Source organism: Castanea sativa, chromosome 12 (genome assembly GCF_040712315.1).
Source record: "Castanea sativa cultivar Marrone di Chiusa Pesio chromosome 12, ASM4071231v1".
NCBI classification, from domain to species: Eukaryota; Viridiplantae; Streptophyta; class Magnoliopsida; order Fagales; family Fagaceae; genus Castanea; species Castanea sativa.
The window spans coordinates 37,392,108-37,414,350 of record NC_134024.1 but is presented as its reverse complement, the minus strand read 5'-3'; the positions used below and the strand labels follow the sequence as shown (position 1 = coordinate 37,414,350).

General features: G+C 33.5%; 3 protein-coding genes across 3 annotated transcripts; 1 reads left to right on the top strand and 2 right to left on the bottom strand.

The window, feature by feature from the left end:
- The first annotated feature begins 1,951 nt into the window (after nucleotides 1–1,951).
- LOC142621356 (hyoscyamine 6-dioxygenase-like) lies at nucleotides 1,952–5,964 on the top strand. Its single transcript, XM_075794677.1, has 4 exons — nucleotides 1,952–2,174; nucleotides 2,335–2,585; nucleotides 2,707–3,013; nucleotides 5,604–5,964. The coding sequence occupies exons 1-4, from the start codon at nucleotides 1,980–1,982 to the stop codon at nucleotides 5,850–5,852; spliced, it is 1,002 nt and encodes a 333-aa protein (XP_075650792.1). The 5' UTR covers nucleotides 1,952–1,979; the 3' UTR covers nucleotides 5,853–5,964.
- A 1,423-nt stretch (nucleotides 5,965–7,387) lies between these two features.
- Nucleotides 7,388–8,850, bottom strand: LOC142620614 (uncharacterized). The gene is made up of 3 exons (XM_075793961.1): nucleotides 8,632–8,850; nucleotides 8,331–8,571; nucleotides 7,388–7,869 (listed from the first exon to the last, which is right to left on the bottom strand). Exons 1-3 carry the CDS (start codon nucleotides 8,848–8,850, stop codon nucleotides 7,388–7,390), a joined length of 942 nt encoding a protein of 313 aa, XP_075650076.1.
- Nucleotides 8,851–20,487: 11,637 nt separating this feature from the next.
- On the bottom strand, nucleotides 20,488–21,257 carry LOC142620613 (uncharacterized). The gene is made up of 2 exons (XM_075793960.1): nucleotides 21,230–21,257; nucleotides 20,488–20,921 (listed from the first exon to the last, which is right to left on the bottom strand). Exons 1-2 carry the CDS (start codon nucleotides 21,255–21,257, stop codon nucleotides 20,488–20,490), a joined length of 462 nt encoding a protein of 153 aa, XP_075650075.1.
- Between the last annotated feature and the right edge of the window lie 986 nt (nucleotides 21,258–22,243).

The following is a 22,243-nucleotide window of genomic DNA, read 5'->3' as shown; positions in this document are numbered from 1 at the left end:
AGGGTGTGTATATATATATATATATATATATATCAGGGTGATCTCGTGACCACCTACATGCCTTCAGGGTGTATATATATATATATATATATATATATATATATATATATATATATATATCCGAATCAGGGTGATCCCGTGACCACCCGCATGCCTTCAAGTGGAGCTACCCCTAGTCATCAAACTCATAGACGGTGTTGGTAGCCCATTTAAAAGTAAAGTTAAAAAAAAAAAAAAAAAAAAAAAAAAAAAAAAAAAAAAAAAGTCAAACAAGAATACCTGCATGCCTTCAGGGTGTGTGTGTGTGTGTGTGTGTGTATATATATATATATCCGAATTAGGGTGATCCCGTGACCACCCGCATGCCTTCAAGTGGAGCCACCCCTAGTCATCAAACTCAGACGGTGTTGGTAGCCCATTTAAAAGTAAAGTTAATAAAAAAAAAGTCAAACAAGAATACCTGCATGCCTTCAGGGTGTATATATATATATATCTGAATCAGGGTGATCCCGTGACCACCCGCATGCCTTCAAGTGGAGCCATCCCTAGTCATCAAACTCATAGACGGTGTTGGTAGCCCATTTAAAAGTAAAGTTAAAAAAAAAAAAAAAAAAGTCAAACAAGAATATATATATATATATATATATATATATATATATATATATATATATATATATATTAAGTAATGTCATATAACTTAATATTTTTTATTGGATATGAATTTTAACAACTTCACAATTGGAATAGATTCTCTTCCAATACACTACATGCTTGCGAAATTTCAAGATCATCTAAGATCGATAACTATGTCATCGATTATGTATCTAAATATTAAGTTTTTGTGTTTAAAATTGTGCAAAAAAGATGGGTTTCTAGATCAAATAGTAAATGACATTTGATTGACACAAAATTTAGTATGTGTATGTGTGTCTGTGTGTTAAGAATATAGAGAATATATACACCAACTATAAAATCTTGGAAATATTAATCCAATGAGAATTTATCAGGTAGTGAAACATTGGTTAGAGTTACACCAAGTATAACTTGAACCCATATCTATAATATTTTTAAAATTATTCTATTTGTTCACCCTTGAAAAAAAAAAATTGTGACCATCCTAAATTTTTTGAGACCCAACAAAATTAAACTTTGTTCCCCTTAACAATATATTAGGCTCTTTCAAACATATAGAAAATGTCCAACAAACACACTTCTATTCATCTGATTTTTCTAAGGTTGATTTCTTGGCACTTGAAAGTCAACTTCAAAATTATATTTTTGGTATGTGCAACAATGACTCATTTTTCTAAGATTGATTACTTGGTTTTGTGCTTTGTTAAAGATACAACTTGCAAAATTGATAAAGTGACTTTTTTCAAAATATGATAACTCACAAAAAGAAACTGTAAAACTTTATATATTTGTGTGTGTGTGTTTTTTTTTTTTTTTTTTGTAAATATTTGAAGCTATCTTTTTATTAGATTTTGTATTTTTTTTTTTTTTTTATAGGAGATTTTGTATAGTTAAAGTTTCTTAATGATGTTTACCAAAAACGTTTCTTAATAATTACCCATAAAAAAAATTTTGGAGGCGTCACAGGCTGATGACCACTTTAAATTTTTGGTTTTTTGGGAGTTGATTTTCAATATAGGGAGGGGGTAGTAGTATGAATTTTTTAACTAAAATTTTTAAATAATAAATCAAGAATTTTTTCAATATAGGGAGGATAGGAGTATCAATTTTTTAGCTAAAATTTTTAAATAATAAATTAAGAATTTTTTTCAAGAGGCCTGGGTACCATTCGGTCCATTCCCACTTGTCGAGGTGCTATATGGCTTTGTGGCAGAGGAGGAATGCTTGAGGGGAAATTTAATGTTATTTTACTCAACTTGTGGAAGCTTTTTAAGGACTTGTTTGTGGTCGATGCTCTCTTCACACCATAGACATTCCTTTTTCCTTAAAGATTTGAGTTGTAAGTCATGGAGCACCTTGTTTCAAGCTGGTACAATGATCGATCCTTGCCAGAATCATACATACTCCCACCGGAAAAAAGACCAGGGAAGCTCATTGTTCCTCTAGCCAACAATATTCCAGTGATTGATCTTGGGGGTCATGATCAAACAGATATAATTCAAAAAATTTTGGAAGCTAGCCAAGAGTTTGGATTCTTTCAGGTTCCAACCACATCTTTTCTTTCTATTATTTTATCAGACAATGATTTATTCCTACCAGATGCTTGGCATCAAACATGATCACAATATGAACCATTTTTGGCAGACTTTTTTCATATTTTTTAAGTTTGTTTGTTATGCTATGTTTTGTACCACCTAATAGGTGATCAACCATGGAGTCCCTAGCAACTTAATGGATGAGGCCATGAGTGTTTTTAAGGAGTTTCATGCATTATCTGGTGAGGTCAAGGCAATCGAAACTTCAAAGGACCCCAATAAGAGCTGCTACATCTACCCAAGCAGTGAAAATTATGCAACTGAAAAGTTTCACCTCTGGAGGGATGCATTGATACACAATTGTAATCCTCTAGAGAATTACACCCAATTTTGGCCTGAACAACCACCTAGATATCGGTAAATCCTCATAGTCGCATATGTATAATTTGTTCTTTCATGTTATGTTGAACCTATCTCGTGTAGTAAGTATATATAAGAACAAAAATAAACATCATTATTATTTATGAAACTTTTTCAGAGAAGTTGTTGGGCCATATACAGCTGAAGTAAGGAAGTTGGGGTTTAGAATTTTGGAGTTCATTTCCCAAGGCCTGGGAATCAGCCTTGGTGGACTTGTTGGAAATCAAAATATGGTGGTCAATCACTATCCGCCATGCCCAGACCCAAGCTTAACCTTGGGCTTGGGCAAACATATTGACCCTTCTTTCATTAATATTCTTCTTCAAAATGATGTATACGGGCTTCAAGTCTTCAAGGATGAGGGATGGGTTGTTGTCGAACCCATTCCTAACGCTTTTGTGGTTAACCTAGGTTATCCGCTGCAGGTACATATATCTTCACGAGCTATAAGTGTATACATAAATACTAGTAGTTAAATAGTTAAATAAAAATTAAAAGTACTTATTTTGCTTAAAGATTTATGACTTAACTTTAAAAAATGTATAACTTGAAATGAATGAAAATAAGTACTTTTTTGTTCAATATAATGATTTAGAAAAATTCTTTTTCTTTCATATCCTTAGTTCCAAATACCATATTCCGGCGTGGGCTATTCTCTAGTGATGACTTCACATAAGACTCAACTGCCAATCTACCACCAATCTAATCTATGTTATCTTGATAGTAGATCTACAAATTGCTCATATCCTTAGAGCTTGCCACATCATTATTATTATCTATATATCATATAAAACCAAAATTTTTGACTTTTTGAGAAACTTACGTTAGAATTAGGATTAAAAAAATAATTTTAATTATTTTAATTAGACCTCACCTTAGAATTTTTTTTTTTTTTTTTTAAAATGACTCACTTTAGGTTTCAAAAAAAAAAAAACTCACTAAAAAAAACTTTAGGATTAAGGAAAAAAGAGAGAGAGACTCTTGTTAGGACTCTCTCACTATTTAGTTTAAAAAACAACCATACATTAGAAAATTTTTTTTAAATGACTCACTTTAGGTTTCCAAAAAAAAAAAAGACTCACGTAATAAAAAAAAAATAGGATTAAGGAAGAGAGAGAGAGAGAGAGAGAGAGACTCATGTTAAGACTCTCTACTATTTAGTTTTAAAAAGACCACACATTAGAATTTTTTTTTTTTTTAAAAGACTCACTTTAGGTTTCAAAAAAAAAAAGACTCACGTAAAAAAAAACTTTAGAATTAAGGATTAAGGAGAGAGAGAGAGACTCCTGTTAGGACTCTCTCACTATTTAGTTTAAAAAATTTTAAAAAAATTAAAAATTAAAATGATGATGTAGAAAATTGTGGGAGATTTATAAATTTCGGTTATATATATAGATAATAGAATGGTGACTAATGATTATTACAAACACTCTAGGGTACACGTAGTACACACAAGTCACAATTTACTTGTGTGTACTATGGGCACACCCGTAATTATCCTATATAATGCTCTTTTTTATTTTTCTTTAATGTTATAATGTTTAAAAGTGATATATAAATAATCGTGTGTATTTTTTTTTTAAGAAAGAGGTAAGATAACGTAAAATAATGTTTAAAAATGAGATAGAAATAGTGTCTTAGCCAAATGGAGAATATAAAGGAAGAAACATAAAACTTAGTAACGGTAAATTACTCTTTTAACTAGTTTTTTTTTTAATATAAAATTATTAAACTAAAAGATAGGGGTATTTTAGAAAGTTTAAGAATTTGTGTGAGGATATTTTAGTACACAAAATGTTAAAACCCAAACAAAAAATCATGTTATTAATAGTATAGAATAGATACTTGCTAATTTGTAACAATAAGATGTTTAACTAGTGAAAAGTGAAAACTAGCTGATAGTTCATTTGATGTGTAATACTTCGGCAAAAATGGGCTTTTGCCCCTTTCAACCCAAAAATGTAGAAAAATGCCCCTGTTTAGAAACTATCTAGTAAAATATCTCTGTTTTGAAACTTGATTTTTTAAAAATCGAGCTTCAATGTAAAACTCGATTTTTAGAAAAAGGCAATCAAACTTAAAATAAATAAATAAATTATGGAACTCGAGTTCCATGTGAATTTTTCCAAATAATTTGATTTTCATCCACTTGAGTTTTACATTGAAACTCGATTTTCTAAAAATCAAGTTTCAAAACAGGAGCATTTTGTTAGATAGTTTCAGAACAGTGGCATTTTGCTACATCTTTTTGGTGAAAGGGGCAACTACCCATTTTGGCCGGGATACTTCACAGTAATGATTTGAATTATGAAGGCATTTTTTTTTTTTTTTTGCTAAATGAATTATGAAGGCGTTATGTAAACAATTGTTGGCTCTTACATTGGGTGTGTAAGTCAATCTAAGTTATTTACACGATTGCGAAAAGCTCTAATTGTTACAAATAGTAGCCTAATACGAACATAGGTTGTTACAAATAGTATTCTAATACGAATTTCACGCTCGCTTTATGTAAAAAAAAATTGTCAATATGCCTACTAAAGAGTAACTTAAAAAAAATAAAAATAAAAACTTGTCTCTTATAAAATCATTAAAAAAAATAAATCAAAATTTTTTTTAGGGATAATAGTAGAAAATCACCTAAACTTGCACCCCAAACTATGAAAACTTACAATCATCACCCAAATTGTGACAATTTCTTCTTCTTTTTTTAAATTACATCCCGGAACGTGATTGATGGTTAAAATTAACAATCATGTGCCGGCACATAGACCATAAAAATATAGTTCATTAAGTGGGCAAAAAATGTAACTTTCAAGTCAATCAAGCTATTGGATGCAATTTACAAAGTTTATTATAATTAGGGTTCTGATTGCAAGTTTTCATGGTTTATTGTGCAAACTACAAAGTGTAATTATCTCATAATTTAGGGTGATTTTTTTTTTGGGTGCAATTAACTAGTTTCTTTAATGATTTTTTTAATTATTGTTCTTGGAATTGTGTCGCATTGTGTTGTAGATTATCAGCAATGGGAAGCTGAAAGGTGCTGAACATCGAGCGGTGACAAATTCAAATATAGCTCGAACAAGTGCTTCCTTCTTTATTAGTCCACCAAATGAAACACTTATAGAACCAGCAAAAAGTTCGGTTGATGCAAGCCACCCAGCGCTTTATAAGTCCTTGCCATACAAAGACTTTATTAGCAAATACCTAGCTAATTTCTCTGACAGTAAAGCATTAGAGGAGGCTTTAAGGACTACTGTATGATTACCTGTGAGATAAAAGCTATTGTACTTCATGAATAAATGTATGGCTATTGATATCAAACAAGCGAACATTAGTTGGTTAATATCAAACTAGCAAACTTCAAAACCCTAAAGTTAGGTGGAACGTAATGATAATTGTCACTGCCAACTTTCGTTTGGAATTGGTTTGTATTACATTGCACTAATAATATGATGAGTTCTATTAATAGGTGCCTTTAGAGAATTTGTTAATAGATCATTTTATAAAAGTTTAGATACTATTTTCATGGAAAATATGAGAGATTGTCAAAAAAGTAGTAATTTTTTTCTTTTTCTATAAAAAGTTTCTAAAAATATTTCCTAAAAACTAACGCCCTTAGTGCATCTACTACTTTTCATTATCATCATTGTTTTATTTAATAAAATTTTTATTGTCATGAACACCAATTAAATATAAAATTTTGAATGCGTTGTAATTTATTATGGATTGGCAAACTAAATAAAGGCAAATAATGGTCGTATATATTGTAAGATGATAGTTCACATGTTGAAAAACATATCTGAACAACAAAATGAGTTGTTTTGTTTTGATGGTGTTAGGATGTTAAGATTGAATTTAATGGTTATTGAGTTTAGCTAGATTCGAGGTCAGCTAGACCTCCAAGAATTGAGGGAAAGGAAAACAGAGAAAGAGAAAGGGAAAAGAATTGGCTTAAGATTGTATTTGCTTGCCTTTTCAGTATACAATAGCCTCTCCTCTTATACACCAACTTCTAGCTATCAATGACCCCACAATCCTCTAACTAACTTATAACTATCCTGCACTGACTAACTAACTCGTATAGCCCATGACATCACAATTCCCCATTTACACTATACACTACAAGTTTGTCATATACATGCACCTGATATAGGCACTTATGCACTTACAGATATAAGCACTTATGCACTTACTGCACTTATTGATATAGGTACTTATGCACTTACTGATATAGGCGCTTATACTACTTATACTACCAATACTACCATAGCCTACTACAATACAACATACCATCATACAAGCACACAGAGCCATGCCTAACAATACCCCCCCCCCCCATTAAAGCACATTGCCCGCAAGGTGAGGGAATTGTTGTTGCAGCTGATACAAGGACTCCCAAGTCCTAAGTAGCATTTTCAGGACCCTCCCCTTGCCATTGAAACTAAGACTTGAGTAATAGTCCTTCTTAGCAAATGATGAGACCTCTCCTGCAACACAACAAGGGGTTCAAGACTAAGAATGCCCTCTAAATCCATGGAAGAGTAGGAATGGATGCCACATGCTGACCAAATTTTGCTTTAAGACAAGAAACATGAAATGTAGGATGTAACTTAGAGTCTAGAGGTAAGTCCAACTTATAAGACACCTTACCAATCCTCTTCAAAATCTGAAAAGGTCCATAGTACCTAGGTGACAATTTACCCAATTTGTTCTGCCTCAAAGACTTCTGTTTTTATGGCAACAACCTTAAGTACACCCAATCACCCTCAGCAAATTCTCTCTCAGATCTATGCCTGTCAGCACTGAGCTTCATCCTCTCTTGAGCTGCTCTCTTGAATTGCTAATAGGTTGTGCTTCAACAATGACAGAAGCTGCTGTCTAGTTCTCAAGTGCACATCAACACTATCAACCTTAGTTGTTCCAAGTATATAATCCAATAACCTGGGAGGAGGATAACCAAATAAAGTTTCAAAAGGTGTCAACTTAGTTGAGGTTTGGAAGTTACTATTGAACCAAAATTCTGCCAAGGGTAACCAATCAGCCCAAGAATGAGGTCTGTCAGTAGCAAATGCTCTCAAGTAATGCTCCAAGCTCTTGTTAACCACCTCGGTCTGCCCATCTGATTGAGGGTGGTAGGCGGAAGACATGGCTAGCTGCACCCCTTGCAATCTCATCAACTCTTGCCAAAAATGTGAAGTAAACACAGGGTCCCTGTCACTTACAATTGAGGCTAGCATCTCATGCAGCTTGAACACATATGTAGGTAGAGATGAGCTACCTTGGTAGCAGTATAAGGGTGGGACAATGGAACAAAATGAACAAATTTGGTCAGTTTATCTACTACCACCAAAACCACATCCTTTGACTGTGATTTGGGAAGGCCCTTAATAAAATCCATGCTCACATCAAGCTAAGGTTTATCAGGTATGGGTAAAGGCTGCAATAACCCAGCAACATTACAGGTCTCAGCTTTCAGTCTTTGACAAGCATCACATTCCTTGACATGTTTCTTTACATCCTCCCTCAAACCAAGCCAATAAAAATCTCTCTTAACCCTATGCAAAGTATTAAGGAAACTTGAATAACCCCCCAAAGGACTATCATGGACTTGCTAAAGTACAACAACCTTCAAAGCATCACAAGAACCCAAATAAATCTTTTCCTTATACAAGAGTAGCCCATTTTGGATTGAAAACCATTTAGGAACATCCTTCCCCAAATGAAAAGCTTGAAAAATACCCTGCACATCTTGGTCAAAGGCATATCTAGCCTTAAGATCAGCCAACCAAGCTAGAGTTGGGAAAGAAACCATGCATAAAACCCCTTCAGAAACATCATCATCAGGACTTAAGTCTTCAACCTCAACCTTCCTAAACAGTGCATCAATTACTAGATTGTCCTTACCTTTCTTATACTCAACCACAAAGTTATACCCCTGCAACTTTGCAAACCACTTCTGCTGAGCTGGAGTCCCAATTTTCTGCTCCAACAAATACTTTAGACTCTACTGATCAATCTTGATAGTGAATGGTCTTCCCACCAAGTAAGCCCTCCACCACTTGAAAACAATGACTAAGGCTAGAAGTTCCTTCTCATAAGTTGACAAAACCAAATTCTTAACCTTAAAGGCCTGGCTGTGATAAGCAATAGGCTTGCCTTGCTGCATTAAAACAACACCTATTCCTCTCCCAGAAGCATCACACTCCACTACAAATGGCTTGTCAAAGTTAGGCAAAGTCAATACAGGTGGTTGGACCATAGCTTCCTTAAGCTGATGAAAAGCAAGTTTAGCTTCCTTAGACCAACAAAACGAGTCATTCTTTAATAAAGCAGTCAAGGGAGTTGCAATAGTACCATATCCCTTAACAAACTATCTGTAATACCCAGTAAGCCCCAAAACACCTCTTAAGGACTCGATATCCTTAGGGAGAGGTCATTGCTACATGGTAGCAACCTTCTTTAGATCAGTATGCACCCCTTCAACAGTGATCACATGCCCTAAATACTCCACTTTTGTACAAGCAAACATACACTTAGATCTTTTAGCATATAAATGGTTAGTAGCTAAAATCTCCAAGACACTTCTAAAGTGCATGACATGATCAAACACAGATTTGCTATAAATCAAGATGTCAACAAAGAAAACTAACACAAACTTCCTAAGGAAAGGCTTGAATACCTGATTCATCAAGGATTGGAAGGTGGAAAGTGTTGGAAAAACATGGTTTGTATCTTATACAAAACATACGCAGTGAAAAATTAACGAATCCACTTCATTCACGATTGATAACATGCACCATGTAAATTTCGAATTTGAGAACATGAAAGCGTACTTTGAAGTGATGAATTTCAAAACAAAGATTAGAAGAACTTGAGAACACTTTTAATGTTCACTCCAATTCCACTAACGCCCAAAAAGTGTGGTCTCTCAATCAGTTTTCAAAGGAGTATTAAAGAGTGGCTTTCTCTCACACATACACACCATTTTTCAATAGTGTCTCACTTACTTAATTTTGTATGTTTTTCTCTTTGTATCTAACTAATTATCTAATTGGGCTAGCCTTTTGGGCCTTTCCAATTGAGCTTAAGTATGTGGCTTGAAGTGGGACCAAAAGAGACCAATAAAACGCTAGCTCCAATGGGCCTTGAGCTTTTTTGTCAACTCTTGACAAGTCCATAGTTACCATTAACTATATCTAATACCACTATATAAATATAGTTGCACTCTAGGCCTTATTTATACATTATATCCCAAGACTTTATTGTACATGCAACCCCTTCATAAAATATTCGTAGTAATACAAAGTCATGAAAGTAAACTGTCACTTTGAAGATTACTACATCTTAATTCCTTGAGTACCCGGTTTAATCCTTTAAGTTATTCATAATATATTTATGAAATCCAATTCCATAAATATATACTTTAGTAACTCCTTACTAAAGTGGTTAGGCCTAACTCTCTGAATAACCAAACTCGTTAAACTTATCTCAATGAAATATTTTATATCTCTGTTAAGAGACTATGAGTTCCATCTTCAGAATATATGTTCCATCAACACTAAATGTGGTTGTTCAACATACTGAGATTTTGATCGTTACTTTAGATCACACTCCTGATATATCAAAGCAACCTACACTTCATGATCAAATCCATTATTCTCTCAGGATTAAGAGTTCATGTAAATAGAAGTCGTGAGATTTATTATTCATTTGACAGATGTTAGGAGAATAATAAATCTCATAGCGGTCCAGTTTAATATGTCTTAACTCTTAAAATATATCAACATACTAACTAGAAATCTCCATTTTTATGATTAAGACAAATCATCTTAGTTGATATGTTATAATCTTCGTAGATGAAATGCCTAGTTTCATCACCAACTACAAACTAAATTCTAAGTTTACAAAGAATTTGTGATTTATATTTTTTGTGACTTTTCACATAAATCACATACTATGCATCTCATGGACTGTATGATAATATCTCAATATTCATGCTACCATTATTCTCAGATAATAATAAAACAACTTTATTAATCACAACATTAATGTTATACATAATGTCATACATAGCATCATACAATAGGATTTAATGGCACACATCGGATCCTTTTACTTATGATGAAGCAATGAATGATATAGATGCACATCATTGGGTCCAAGCTATGAAATCTGAATTGGATTCTATGTATTCTAATCATGGATGGGATATTGTAAAGGTGCCTAATGGCATTAAAGCTGTTGGTTGCAAATGGGTTTACAAGAGAAATAGATGGAAAGGTTGAAATCTTTAAAGCAAGACTAGTGGCGAAAGGGTATACACAAAAAGAAGGTATCAATTATGATGAAACATTTTCACTCAGCCTCTTCTGAGATAGCTTCATAAGTTTCGCCTAAATCTATAAATCTTATAAGAGGCCGAACAATTCTCCCACTATGGCAAGGCACCTATATACTTGTCATCTCATGAATAGTATCTTGTGGTGTATCAAATACATCCACATCATCCCTAGTTTCATCTATTGGTTGTTCAACTACAAGTTCATTCATTTCAGCCAAAATAACTCTACTTCTAAGAGTAAAATTATTCATATTGTCATTTTTCAAAAATTACGCATTTGTACTAACAAAAACTTTGTTATCTTTATGGCTATAGAATAAACCTCCAACCGTTCCTTTTGGATACCCAACAAAGAATATCACTTCTGTTTTAGACTGTAACTTGTCATACTTTCCTTTCAACAAATGTGCTGGACAACCTCAAATATGGAGATGTCTCATACTAGGCTTACGCCCAGTCCACAACTCTACAGTGTTTTAGAAACAAACTTTGAAGGTACCAAATTCAGAAAATACATCACAGTATTTAAGGCATATCCCCAAAAAGAAATTGGTAAAGTTGAATAACTCAACATGGATCTAACCATATCCAAAAGAGTCATATTCCTTCTTTCTGCTACACCATTTTGTTATGGAGTTCCAGATGCAGTTAACTGGGATATAATCTCATTTTCAGTCAAATAATCCATGAAATCCCCAAGAAGATATTCGCCACCTCGATCGGATTGAATGGCCTTTATGCGTTTACCTAATTGATTCTTAACTTTAACCCTAAACTCTTTGAACTTTTCAAAAATTTCAAACTTTCGTTTCATTAGATACACATAACAAGATCTAGAGTAATCATTAATGAAAGTAATGATATGCTCATAGTCACCTCTTGCTTGGATTGACATAGGATCACATACATCTGAATGTGCTAATTCTAGCAACTCTTGGGCTCTTCTACCTTTTGCATTAAAATGTCGTTTGGTCCTTTTACCCTCCAAACAAAATTCACAAACTGAAAAACCATTAAAGTCCATGGACCCTGAGAGTCCATCTTTGATAAGTCTTTGAATCCTATTTGAATTAATATAACTCTAACGTAAATGCCAAAGATATGCATCACTAGTAGAAAGAAACTTTCTCTTTAATGATTTCACATGAGAATTATTATCTAATTCAGTATTATATAATTCATGCTTATCAGGAGTTAAAATATAAAGACCATCCATAATATTGCCAGAACAGATAAACATTTTATCTTTCTTTATTACAACATTGTCTTTAAGAATAACACAATATCCATGTTTACATAAATAAGTTGCAGAAATTAAATTCCTACGAACATTAAGTACATACAAATAATCTTCCAATATTAAAACTCTAGGCTCAAAGTATCAATTAAACACTTCAATAGCTACAACCGAAATCCTGCTCCCATCAGCCAAAGTAAGAAATAGCTCTCCTTTCTGGTCTCCTACAAAGAATTGCAGATATGATTAGTACCACCTGAATCCACACACCAAGAATCTATGGGATTTTGTACTAAATATATTTCAAGAAGAAATGAACTTTTCATACCCTTATTCTTAGCAGCTTTGAAAATTGGACAATTCCTCTTCCAATGTCCTTTCTCACCACAATGAAAACACTTTCCATTGGTTTTCTTTTCTTTGTTGGCAACTCCTAAAGAAATTTGTTGGCAACTCCTAAGGAAATTTATTTACCATCTTGCTTGGTGAAGTCCTTCTTCTTCTTCTTACCCTTGCCTTTCGACTTAGGTTAAGAAATAGAAGTTTCAGCCATGTTAGCATTAACACTAGAAGTACGAAGATGCCTTCCGTTGCTACCAATTTATTCATCAATTCAGACAAAAAATAAATCTTTTTGTTCATATTATAATTAAATCCGAATTCCTTGAATGATTCTGGTAGTGACTGGAGTATCATATCCACTTGGGATTCTCCATTAATATCAGCACTTAAAACTTCCAGTGTATTCAAATTAGAGATCATTTTAAGACAATACTCTCTAACTGATATGCCCTCAACTATTTTGGTATTATAAATTTGTCTCATAGTTTCTTGCCTTGCTCACTAAACATCTTCTTCAGACTTAGCATAATGTCTAAAGCTAGCTCTACATCCTGCATTTGATACTATAAAACATTTGAAATAGATGCTACGATATAACACTTGGCCATCTCATTAGATTTCTGACAACGATCATATCGCTGTTTTTCCTCAAGATGAGCATGTAATGAATGAAACTTTTGACATGATTGAGTAAGCACATATTTGTACTCTTCAGTAGTAAAAGCAATGTCCAAATTTCTTTTCTAGTCAACATAATTGGATCCAGTCAGTTTGTTTTAATTAAGAATAGCAATAAGTGGGCTAAATGATGCCATGATTTAAATCTGAAAACAATAAACATGAATATAATAAATAAACTGAACATTATCAATTTAGCATATAAACATATAGTATGGAACCTTAATAAAATCACAATATAATATATATGCAACGACAACCCAATCTCATATTCAATATCCCTCAGCATATTTAGAATATTAAATACTATAATTGATTGAGAATTATTCTCATTATTAGTGCTATCATGATAACTCTTATCAAACACTAATAATATGTCGTTATACCTTTACCCTCTAAATAATTATAGTAAGAACTCAACATAGAAGATACTATAATATTTAGTCTAATGTGTACCATTGTCTAGAGCCATTTGTAGCCACATTTCATCTCCCTTAATAAGTTTATCTTGTAGTACCATGATTCAAAACACCCTCCGTATGGAATGCAAAGCTCAAGGTTAAGACAAGGTGTTTGATCAAACTACTATAAATTAGGATGTTCAATCTTGTAGCAGTATGAAATAAATACTCTCCGCATGGAATGCTAAGCTCGAAGTAAAGAAAAATTATATATTTCATACTACTATAAACCAACAATGGAGGCCGTGAGATCCAACCCCTCTATTTCTCTCCAACTAAATATTTTAAATTAAATGTTTTTATTTAGAATCATGTGTAATCCAATCACACATAACCTTGCACTTAATCCATTTGAAAACACTTAGAAAAATTCAAAATTTACTTCTTTCAATCGATCGAATGTGCCCCTCAATTGGTCAAAAAAATTAAAAAATTCGAACCTGACAATCTGTCTGGCTCGATCGATCAAATAACAATCGAATCAAGTAGATTGGCCCCTATTTCACTCGATCAATCGAAAGAAATTTTCGACCGATTGAAACTCGTGAACTTCGAATTTCCAAAAAATTTCAAAGGCAGTTTTCAATGGTTTTTCATGAACAAACAACCATCATATGAACATAATATATAAAGATTGATATCAAAACTAGATTTCATTGATGCTGTAGCCTTAAAGTTCAATTTAACATACTTGAATCACACTTAAACAACATCATAACATCAATATCAGTTTTCATCAAAACATAATTTCAACCAACCATGTAGAAAATCAATTGCGTAACTTTCTATCATCATGAAACTATCATCCTTGATTCCAAAACTCACAAAAACATGTTATACAATTCGAAATTTAAAACCTAGCTCCGATACCAATTGTTGGAAAAACATGATTTGTATTTCATACAAAATATACACATCGGAAAATTAACGGATTTACTTCATTCGCGATTAATAACATGCACCATGTAAATTTCAAAATTAGAGAACAAAAGAGCGTACCTTGAAGCAGTGAATTTCAAAACAAAGATTAGAAAAACTTGGGAACACTTTTAATCTTCACTCTAATTCCACTAATGCCTAAGAAGTGTGGTCTCTCAATTCGTTTCCAAGGAAGTATTAAAGAGTGGCTTTCTCTCACACATACACACCATTTTTCAATAGTGTCTCACTTACTTAATTCTGTATGTTTCTCCTTTTGTATCTAACTGATTATCTAATTGAGCTAGCCTTTTGGGCCTTTCCAATTGGGCTTAAGTATGTGGCTTGGAGTGAGACTAAAAGGGACTAATAAGACACTAGCTCTAATGGGCCTTGGGCTTTTTTATCAACTCTTGACAAGTCCATAGTCACTATTAACTATATCTAATACCACTATATAAATATAGTTGCACTCTAGGCCTTATTTATAAATTATACCCCAAGACTTTATTGTACATGCAACCCTTTATACAATATTCGTAGTAATACAAAGCCATGAAAGTAAACTGACACTTTGAAGATTACTACATCTTAATTCCTTGAGTACCCGATTTAATTCTTTAAGTTATTTATCATATATTTATCAAATTCAATTCCATAAATATATACTTTAGTAACTCCTTACTAAAATGGTTAAGCCTAAATCTCTAAATAACCAAACTCATTAAACTTATCTCAAGGGAATATTTTATATCTCCGTTAAGAGATTATGAATTCCATCTTGAGAATATATGTTTCATCAACACTAAATGTGGCTACCCAACATACTTAGATTTTGATTGTTACTTTCGATCTCACTCCTGATATATTAAAGCAACTTACATTTCATGATCAAGTCCATTATTCTCTCAGGATTAAGAGTTCATGTAAATGGAAGTCGTGAGATTTATTATTCATTTGATAGTCATTAGAAGATTAATAAATCTCATAGCAGTCTAGTTCAATATGTCTTAACTCTTAAAACATATCAACATACCAACTAGAAATCTTTATTTCCTTGATCAAGACAAATCATCTTAGTTGATATGTTATAATCTTCGCAGATGAAATGCCCAATTTCATCACCGACAACGAACTAAAATTCTGAGTTTATAAAGAACTTGTGATTTATATTTTTAGTGACTTTTCACATAAATCACATACTATGCATCTCATGAACTATATGATAATGTCTCAATATTCATGTTACCATTATTCTTAGATAATAATAAAACAACTTTATTAATCACAACATTAATGTTATACTTAATGTCATACATAGTATCATACAATAAGATTTAAGGGCACACATCCTAACAATCTCCCACTTTTCCTAAAGACTATTGTGCACTAATCTAACTCCCATCTCCTCCAAATGTGACTCGAAAGTCTTTTGGGGCAAAGTTTTGGTAAAGGGATCTACTAAATTCTTTGCACTATCAATCTTTGCTACTACTACGCCTCCTCGAGCAACAATGTATCGAATGGTGTGGTACTTTCTTTCTATGTGCTTTCCTTTCTTGTAATTCCTTAGATCCTTGGATTGTGTAATCACTCCACTATTGTCGCAGAACAATGTAATAGGAACTTGCTCAATTCTCATAACGCTAAGATCAGAAAGAAATTTCTTGAGCCAAACAGCTTCCTTTGCCGCTTCACAAGTAGCAACATATTCAGCTTCCATGGTGGAGTCGGCAATACAAGATTACTTAACACTCTTTCAACTTATGGCTTCACCTCCCAAGGTGAACACATAACCTAAAGTGAACTTTCTAAAATCAAGATCTGATTGAAAATCTGAATCTGTGTAACTAATAGGTATCAAATTGTGAGAGATAGTGCCCCCGGCTTGTTTTTATAGAATGTTGGGCCAAAACCACGTGAATGGGTGGAGTCGTGTTATTGCCTCTCAAAATGGATGTTCAACTAGCTATATTTTCCCCTTTAGATCAAGGGTTTTACAATGGAGTCGCCACTTATTTAATTATTGGAAAAATAAGAAAACCAAAATTGAAAAATTCCTCATTTTATTAATTTTCAATTGAATTTATATTGATCATAGGAAAATTACATGGCTTTGATCCTAGATACAATCTAAGATAAAGTACATGGCTTTGTTTCCTAGTTACAATCTAAAAATTGAAAATTACATGGATAAGCATTTGATCTACTAACCCTTGATCTAAGTTCAGAGGGTATGTTACAAGGTGGGAAGGTGTTAGACACCCACCTAGCCTGGTGAAACTGGTCTTCTAGACTATGGTGGCCAACATTCATATCATATCATCCAATATGTTATCAATCAATTTGCATGTTGAATTTAATGTATGTGAATGTGATAAACCCTAATTCAATTTATTAAGCATTGCATTTGGATTTGAAAAATAAATTCTAGTGAATGTGTGTGGATGGTGATATCCTAGATTTAAGGATTTGAAAGAATTTTAAACAAACATGTTTTTCATATTTTTTATGTGAATTTAAGATTAAAACTAGTGTTATGCATGAACATGTGATGAACATGTGATGAACAACCAAGAACATGTGAAGAACAATTAAGAATGTTCAAACATATTCAAGGGAATTTTAATGATTGCTATCATGCTTTAATCTTAAACTCTCATCATGGCAACACAAAAAAACAATAAGGGAAAGGGATTATACCTTCATGCAAGATCTATATGGTGGATAAGGAGACTCTTGAAAGAGGTCCTAAAGGTGGAGGAAAAGAAAAGTTAGGAGAGGAAGAGTGAGTCTCACTCAATACCTTGAGTCTCAAAAAGACCAAAATATGGCAAGACTACTCCACTTCCTAGAACTCAAGAGAGGAGAAGAGAGGGGGTTTTTGTGTCTTAGAATAAAGGAGAGGGGGGGTTTATATAGTAGTGGTGGAGGAAATATGAATGGAAGGCCATTAATGAGGGTTGACAAAGAATCGTGAACCTAGACCTCATTTTAGCCTTGGAGGAAATTTGGAGCATTAAATGTAAAAATTGGTGGGAGTGAGGAGCAAGCAAAAATTCGAACGTCCCGTAGTTGCTGTAACAGCCTGTAGAGCCAATTTCAAAAAATTATATCTGACTCAATTCTGATCAGAATTGTCTCGTTCTTGTGTTCAAATTGAATCCCCAGATGTCTAGTTTCTGAAAAAAAAAATTAACCTCATTCACAGATTCAAAATAGTCTGAGAGATATTGATGAAATGATGAGTAGAGGTCTTTTGTTAAAAAATAGTTTCAACACAATTAACTTCAATAGGTCCCAAATCAGCTCCTAATTAACATTAAATGGCTCCAATCATTCCCATTTCAGACTTGATTGATTCCAAATTTACTCTAATTAAAAGATAATTGTACAAATTACTTGTTGAATAATTAATGTTTAATTATCTAGTTAATTAGGTGTGTACAACCCTACCATAAAATGTAGTCTTAACCAATCAAATTATGACACATCATTGATCTCAAATTGATTATATATATAACCAATTGAAATCAATTGTTCATAATCACATATGGTCGGACTCAATTTGTGATAGTGCATTTCAGTCATTAAAACTTGATTTTATGATAACTTTTAATCTGGTGGTCCGATTAGAGCTTATGACCAGTTGATTTGATCGTTACAACATCAAGATTATTTTAGTGAAATGAAATTAGGATCTAATGACTAGAATCAAGATGCATATTTTCAAGGTAAAATTACCATTTTACCCTCCAGGTGAGGTTAAATACAGGTTGCAAAATGAGGTGTCAACACAAATCCTCACTATGATAAACAAGCATATAATCTCTTGTTCTCCTTAGATATTTGAGAATATACTTTACAACTTGCCAATATTTAAGACTTAGATTTAATTGATATCGGCTGACTATGCCAAGTGAATAACAAATATCCGGCCTAGTACAAAACATGGCATACATGAGACTTCCTACTGCAAAAGCATAAGGAACTTGTCTCATCATGTTTTCTTCCTCAAGAGTCTTAGGCATTTAGTCATCAAATAGAGAAACTCTATGTCTGAAAGGAAGTAATTATTTCTTGGAGTTTTGCTTGCTAAACTGTTCTAGAACCTTATCTATATATCTAGCTTGTGACAAACCTAACATTCTATTCTTTCGATCTCGCCAAATCTTGATCCCTAGAATATAGTTAGCTTCACCCTAGTCCGTCATATCAAATTGGTTTGACAACCAAACCTAAACTGATGACATTACCCCTACATCATTTCCAATGAGTGAAATATCATCAACATAAAGTACTAGGAACATTACTATTTACCTTGATGTTTTTTGTACACATATGGTTTATCCAGATTTTGTTCAAAACCAAATGACTTGATCGCTTGATCAAATCTAATGTTCCATGATCTATATTAATGTCTCAATATTCATATTATCATTATTCTTAGATAATAATAAAACAACGTTATTAATCACAACATTAATGCCATACATAGCATCATACAATAGGATTTAAGGGCACACATTCTAACAGAATGAGCATTGGTTAAGCCAAAAGGCATCATCAAGAACTCATAGTGGCCCTCATGTGTCCTAAAGGTAGTCTTGGGTATATCTTCCTCCTTCATTCTGATCTGGTGATACCCAGACCTCAAGTCAAGCTTGGAGAAAATAGCAACCCCATGTAATCAACAACTCATCAATGATGGGAATTGGGAACTTGTCCTTGACAGTGATGTTGTTTAATGCTCTATAATCAATACACATCCTCCATGAGTCATCAACTTTCCTAACCAACAAAACAGAAGAAGCAAATGGACTGCTACTATTCCCGATTGACCCCACTGATAACAACTCCATCAAACTCTTCTCTATTTCTTTTTCTTTTTCTTTTTTTGATAAAAAGGATACCTATAAGGTCTTTGGCATACAGGTTGAGCACCCTCCTTAAGCACAATTGAATGCTCATGATCCCTAAGTGGAGGCAGATCAGTAGGGGTCTCAAAGACTTAGTTAAACTCTTGCAGCAAGGAATCCACTTTAGCAAGAATTCTAGCTTCTGATGTACCTACTTCCACACCAGCAATTTGTAACAACAAATCCCTCTTCATTGGAGTCTTAAAGAATGTCTTACAATCCACAAAAGAGGACCTTGAAGCTGGAGTTAAACCTGCAACAAGACTTGCTGATTCCTATATTCAAAGCATATAGTTAAGAGCTTAAAATTTCATTGGATTTCACCCAAAGTGCTTAGCCACTGAGCGCATAAGACTGCATCACACCCTCCTAGTGCTAAAACATGAAAATGGATGCAAAACTCCACTCCTTGGACAATCATTGGCACATCACTACGAAATCCTTGAGTCTTCACAATAGAACCATTAGCTACTTTGACTTCCAACACTTTTGAGACATCTATTCTTAACTACAGACTTTTGACCAATGATGCATCAACAAAATTATGAGTGCTACCCGTATCTATCAAGATTACTAACCTAACCATTAACTCTTCCCTTAACCCTCACTGTTCCAGGTGTAGGGATACCTGTAAGAGCATACAAAGTAATCTCAACATCTTCATTGTGATTGGACTAAACACTTCCATCAATTTTATGCACTACCTCACCTTCCACCTTTTCTTCTAATTCAATTATCTTTACCCCAGAATTTTCACCATGAATTAGTTCAATTCCTTCTAAAAGAAAAAGTTTAGCACTCCTACATTTATGTCTAGGCCCCCACTTCTCATCACAATTGTAACAGAGTCCCTTCTTCCTCCTTTCATCCATCTACGAAGGGGTTATTCTCTTAATAGGTATCCTAGGCTTAGATTCTACAACGCCATTAGTTTTAGGCAAACCCAAGGTAGAATTCTTACCTGAATCTTGTTGATACATGGCACTCCTTTTGCAACTCATCACATATCTTCTTGAATTTTTTCCAATCCAAAGGCTACATTCAAGGATTGAGGATTAAGCATCCTCACTGGCAGACATATTTCATCCTTCAAACCACTCAGGAAACAACTTAACTTGTGCAATGGAGAAAGACCCTTGATTCTATTTGATATTGCTTCAAACTCTGCCTTATACAAAGCCACTGTGGTAGTTTGTCTCAGCCTTGTTAATACCTCCATTAGATCATCATAAGCAGTTGATCCAAACCTCACGTGTAAAGCTTGCACTAAAGACTCCCGATCAAAGAATACCCCAGCCTCCTCTGCTTCTGGAAACCATATTAGTGCCTTCAATTCCATGTGGAAGGAAGCTATCAAGAGCTTTTCCGCAATTGGGGTTTGATAATACCCAAAAAATTGGTTTGCCTTGTAAACCCAACTAGCAGGGTCATCACCTAAGAATCATGGAAAATCCAATTTCACAGGCTTAGCCAGTGATAAGGTTGAAGAGCTTGGACTTGAATTTGTTTGTACATTCCTCTTAGGTGAATGTTAATGCCCATCTAAAGAATTAAGCTTCTGTAAAATGACATTGATGTTTTGATTCATCTCATTCAAAGTTCTTGTGTGAAATCCTTGAATCTTCTGTATTTCTTGGATATCATTGTGGTGGAGATCAGAAATTTTCTATATATCTTGGATGTTTTTGTTGTGGTGATTAGATGTGGTACGAAGGGAAGCAATGGCACCTCATTGACCATACTCATGGCTGCAGCTCGAGTTTCAGTCATCGCAGTGCAGGAATGATGCTCTGACGCCAATTGTTGAGGTTGGATTTAATGGTTATTGAGTTTAGCTAGATTCGAGGTCAGCTGGGCCTCCAAGAATTGAGGGAAAGGAAAACAAAGAAAGAGAAAGGAAAAAGAATTGGCTTAAGATTGTATTTGATTGCCTTTTCATTATATAATAGCCTCTCCTTTTATACACCAACTTCCAGCTATCAATGACCCCCAATCCTCTAACTAACTTCTAACTATCCTGTACTGACTAACTAACTCGTATAGCCCATGACATCACAATTCCTCATTTACACTATACATTACAAGTCTGTCATATACATGCATCAGATATAGGCACTTATGCACTTACTGCACTTACTGATATAGGTACTTATGCATTTACTGCACTTATTGATATAGACACTTATGCACTTATACTACTTATACTACCAATACTACCATAGCCTACTACAATACAACATACCATCATACAAGCACACAGAACCATGCCTAACATAGGATATTTACGCTCCGTTTGTTTCAATGGAAAACCTTGTGTAAAGATAGTTTTCCTTATTTTCCAGTGTTTGGTAGCTTAAAAAAAATGAGTCAAATGAAAACTATCTTTGGTCAACATAAAAAGTATGGCTTATTTTTAGAGATGGTTTTCCATTAATTTTTTTTGGAAAACAACTCTATCTGACATTAAGCTAAATAAGGGAAGTTAGGAGGTTGTTTTTCAACTCATTTAAAGTTGCTACCAAACATTGAAAAATGAGATAGTTTTATAGAAAATACTTTTTAGAAAATAACTCATTTTCTAGAAAACATTATTGTTGAAACAAACAGAGCGTTAGTGCTGGCAAAATTCTGATTCAAAAGTTCTAGTTGTAATTGCACATTTCCATGTATTTGAGTTTCTATTTAAATTGTGAATTGCATAATTTTATTGAAGATTATATTCAAATGAAAGAGTTCAAAGTGCTACGACAGGAATT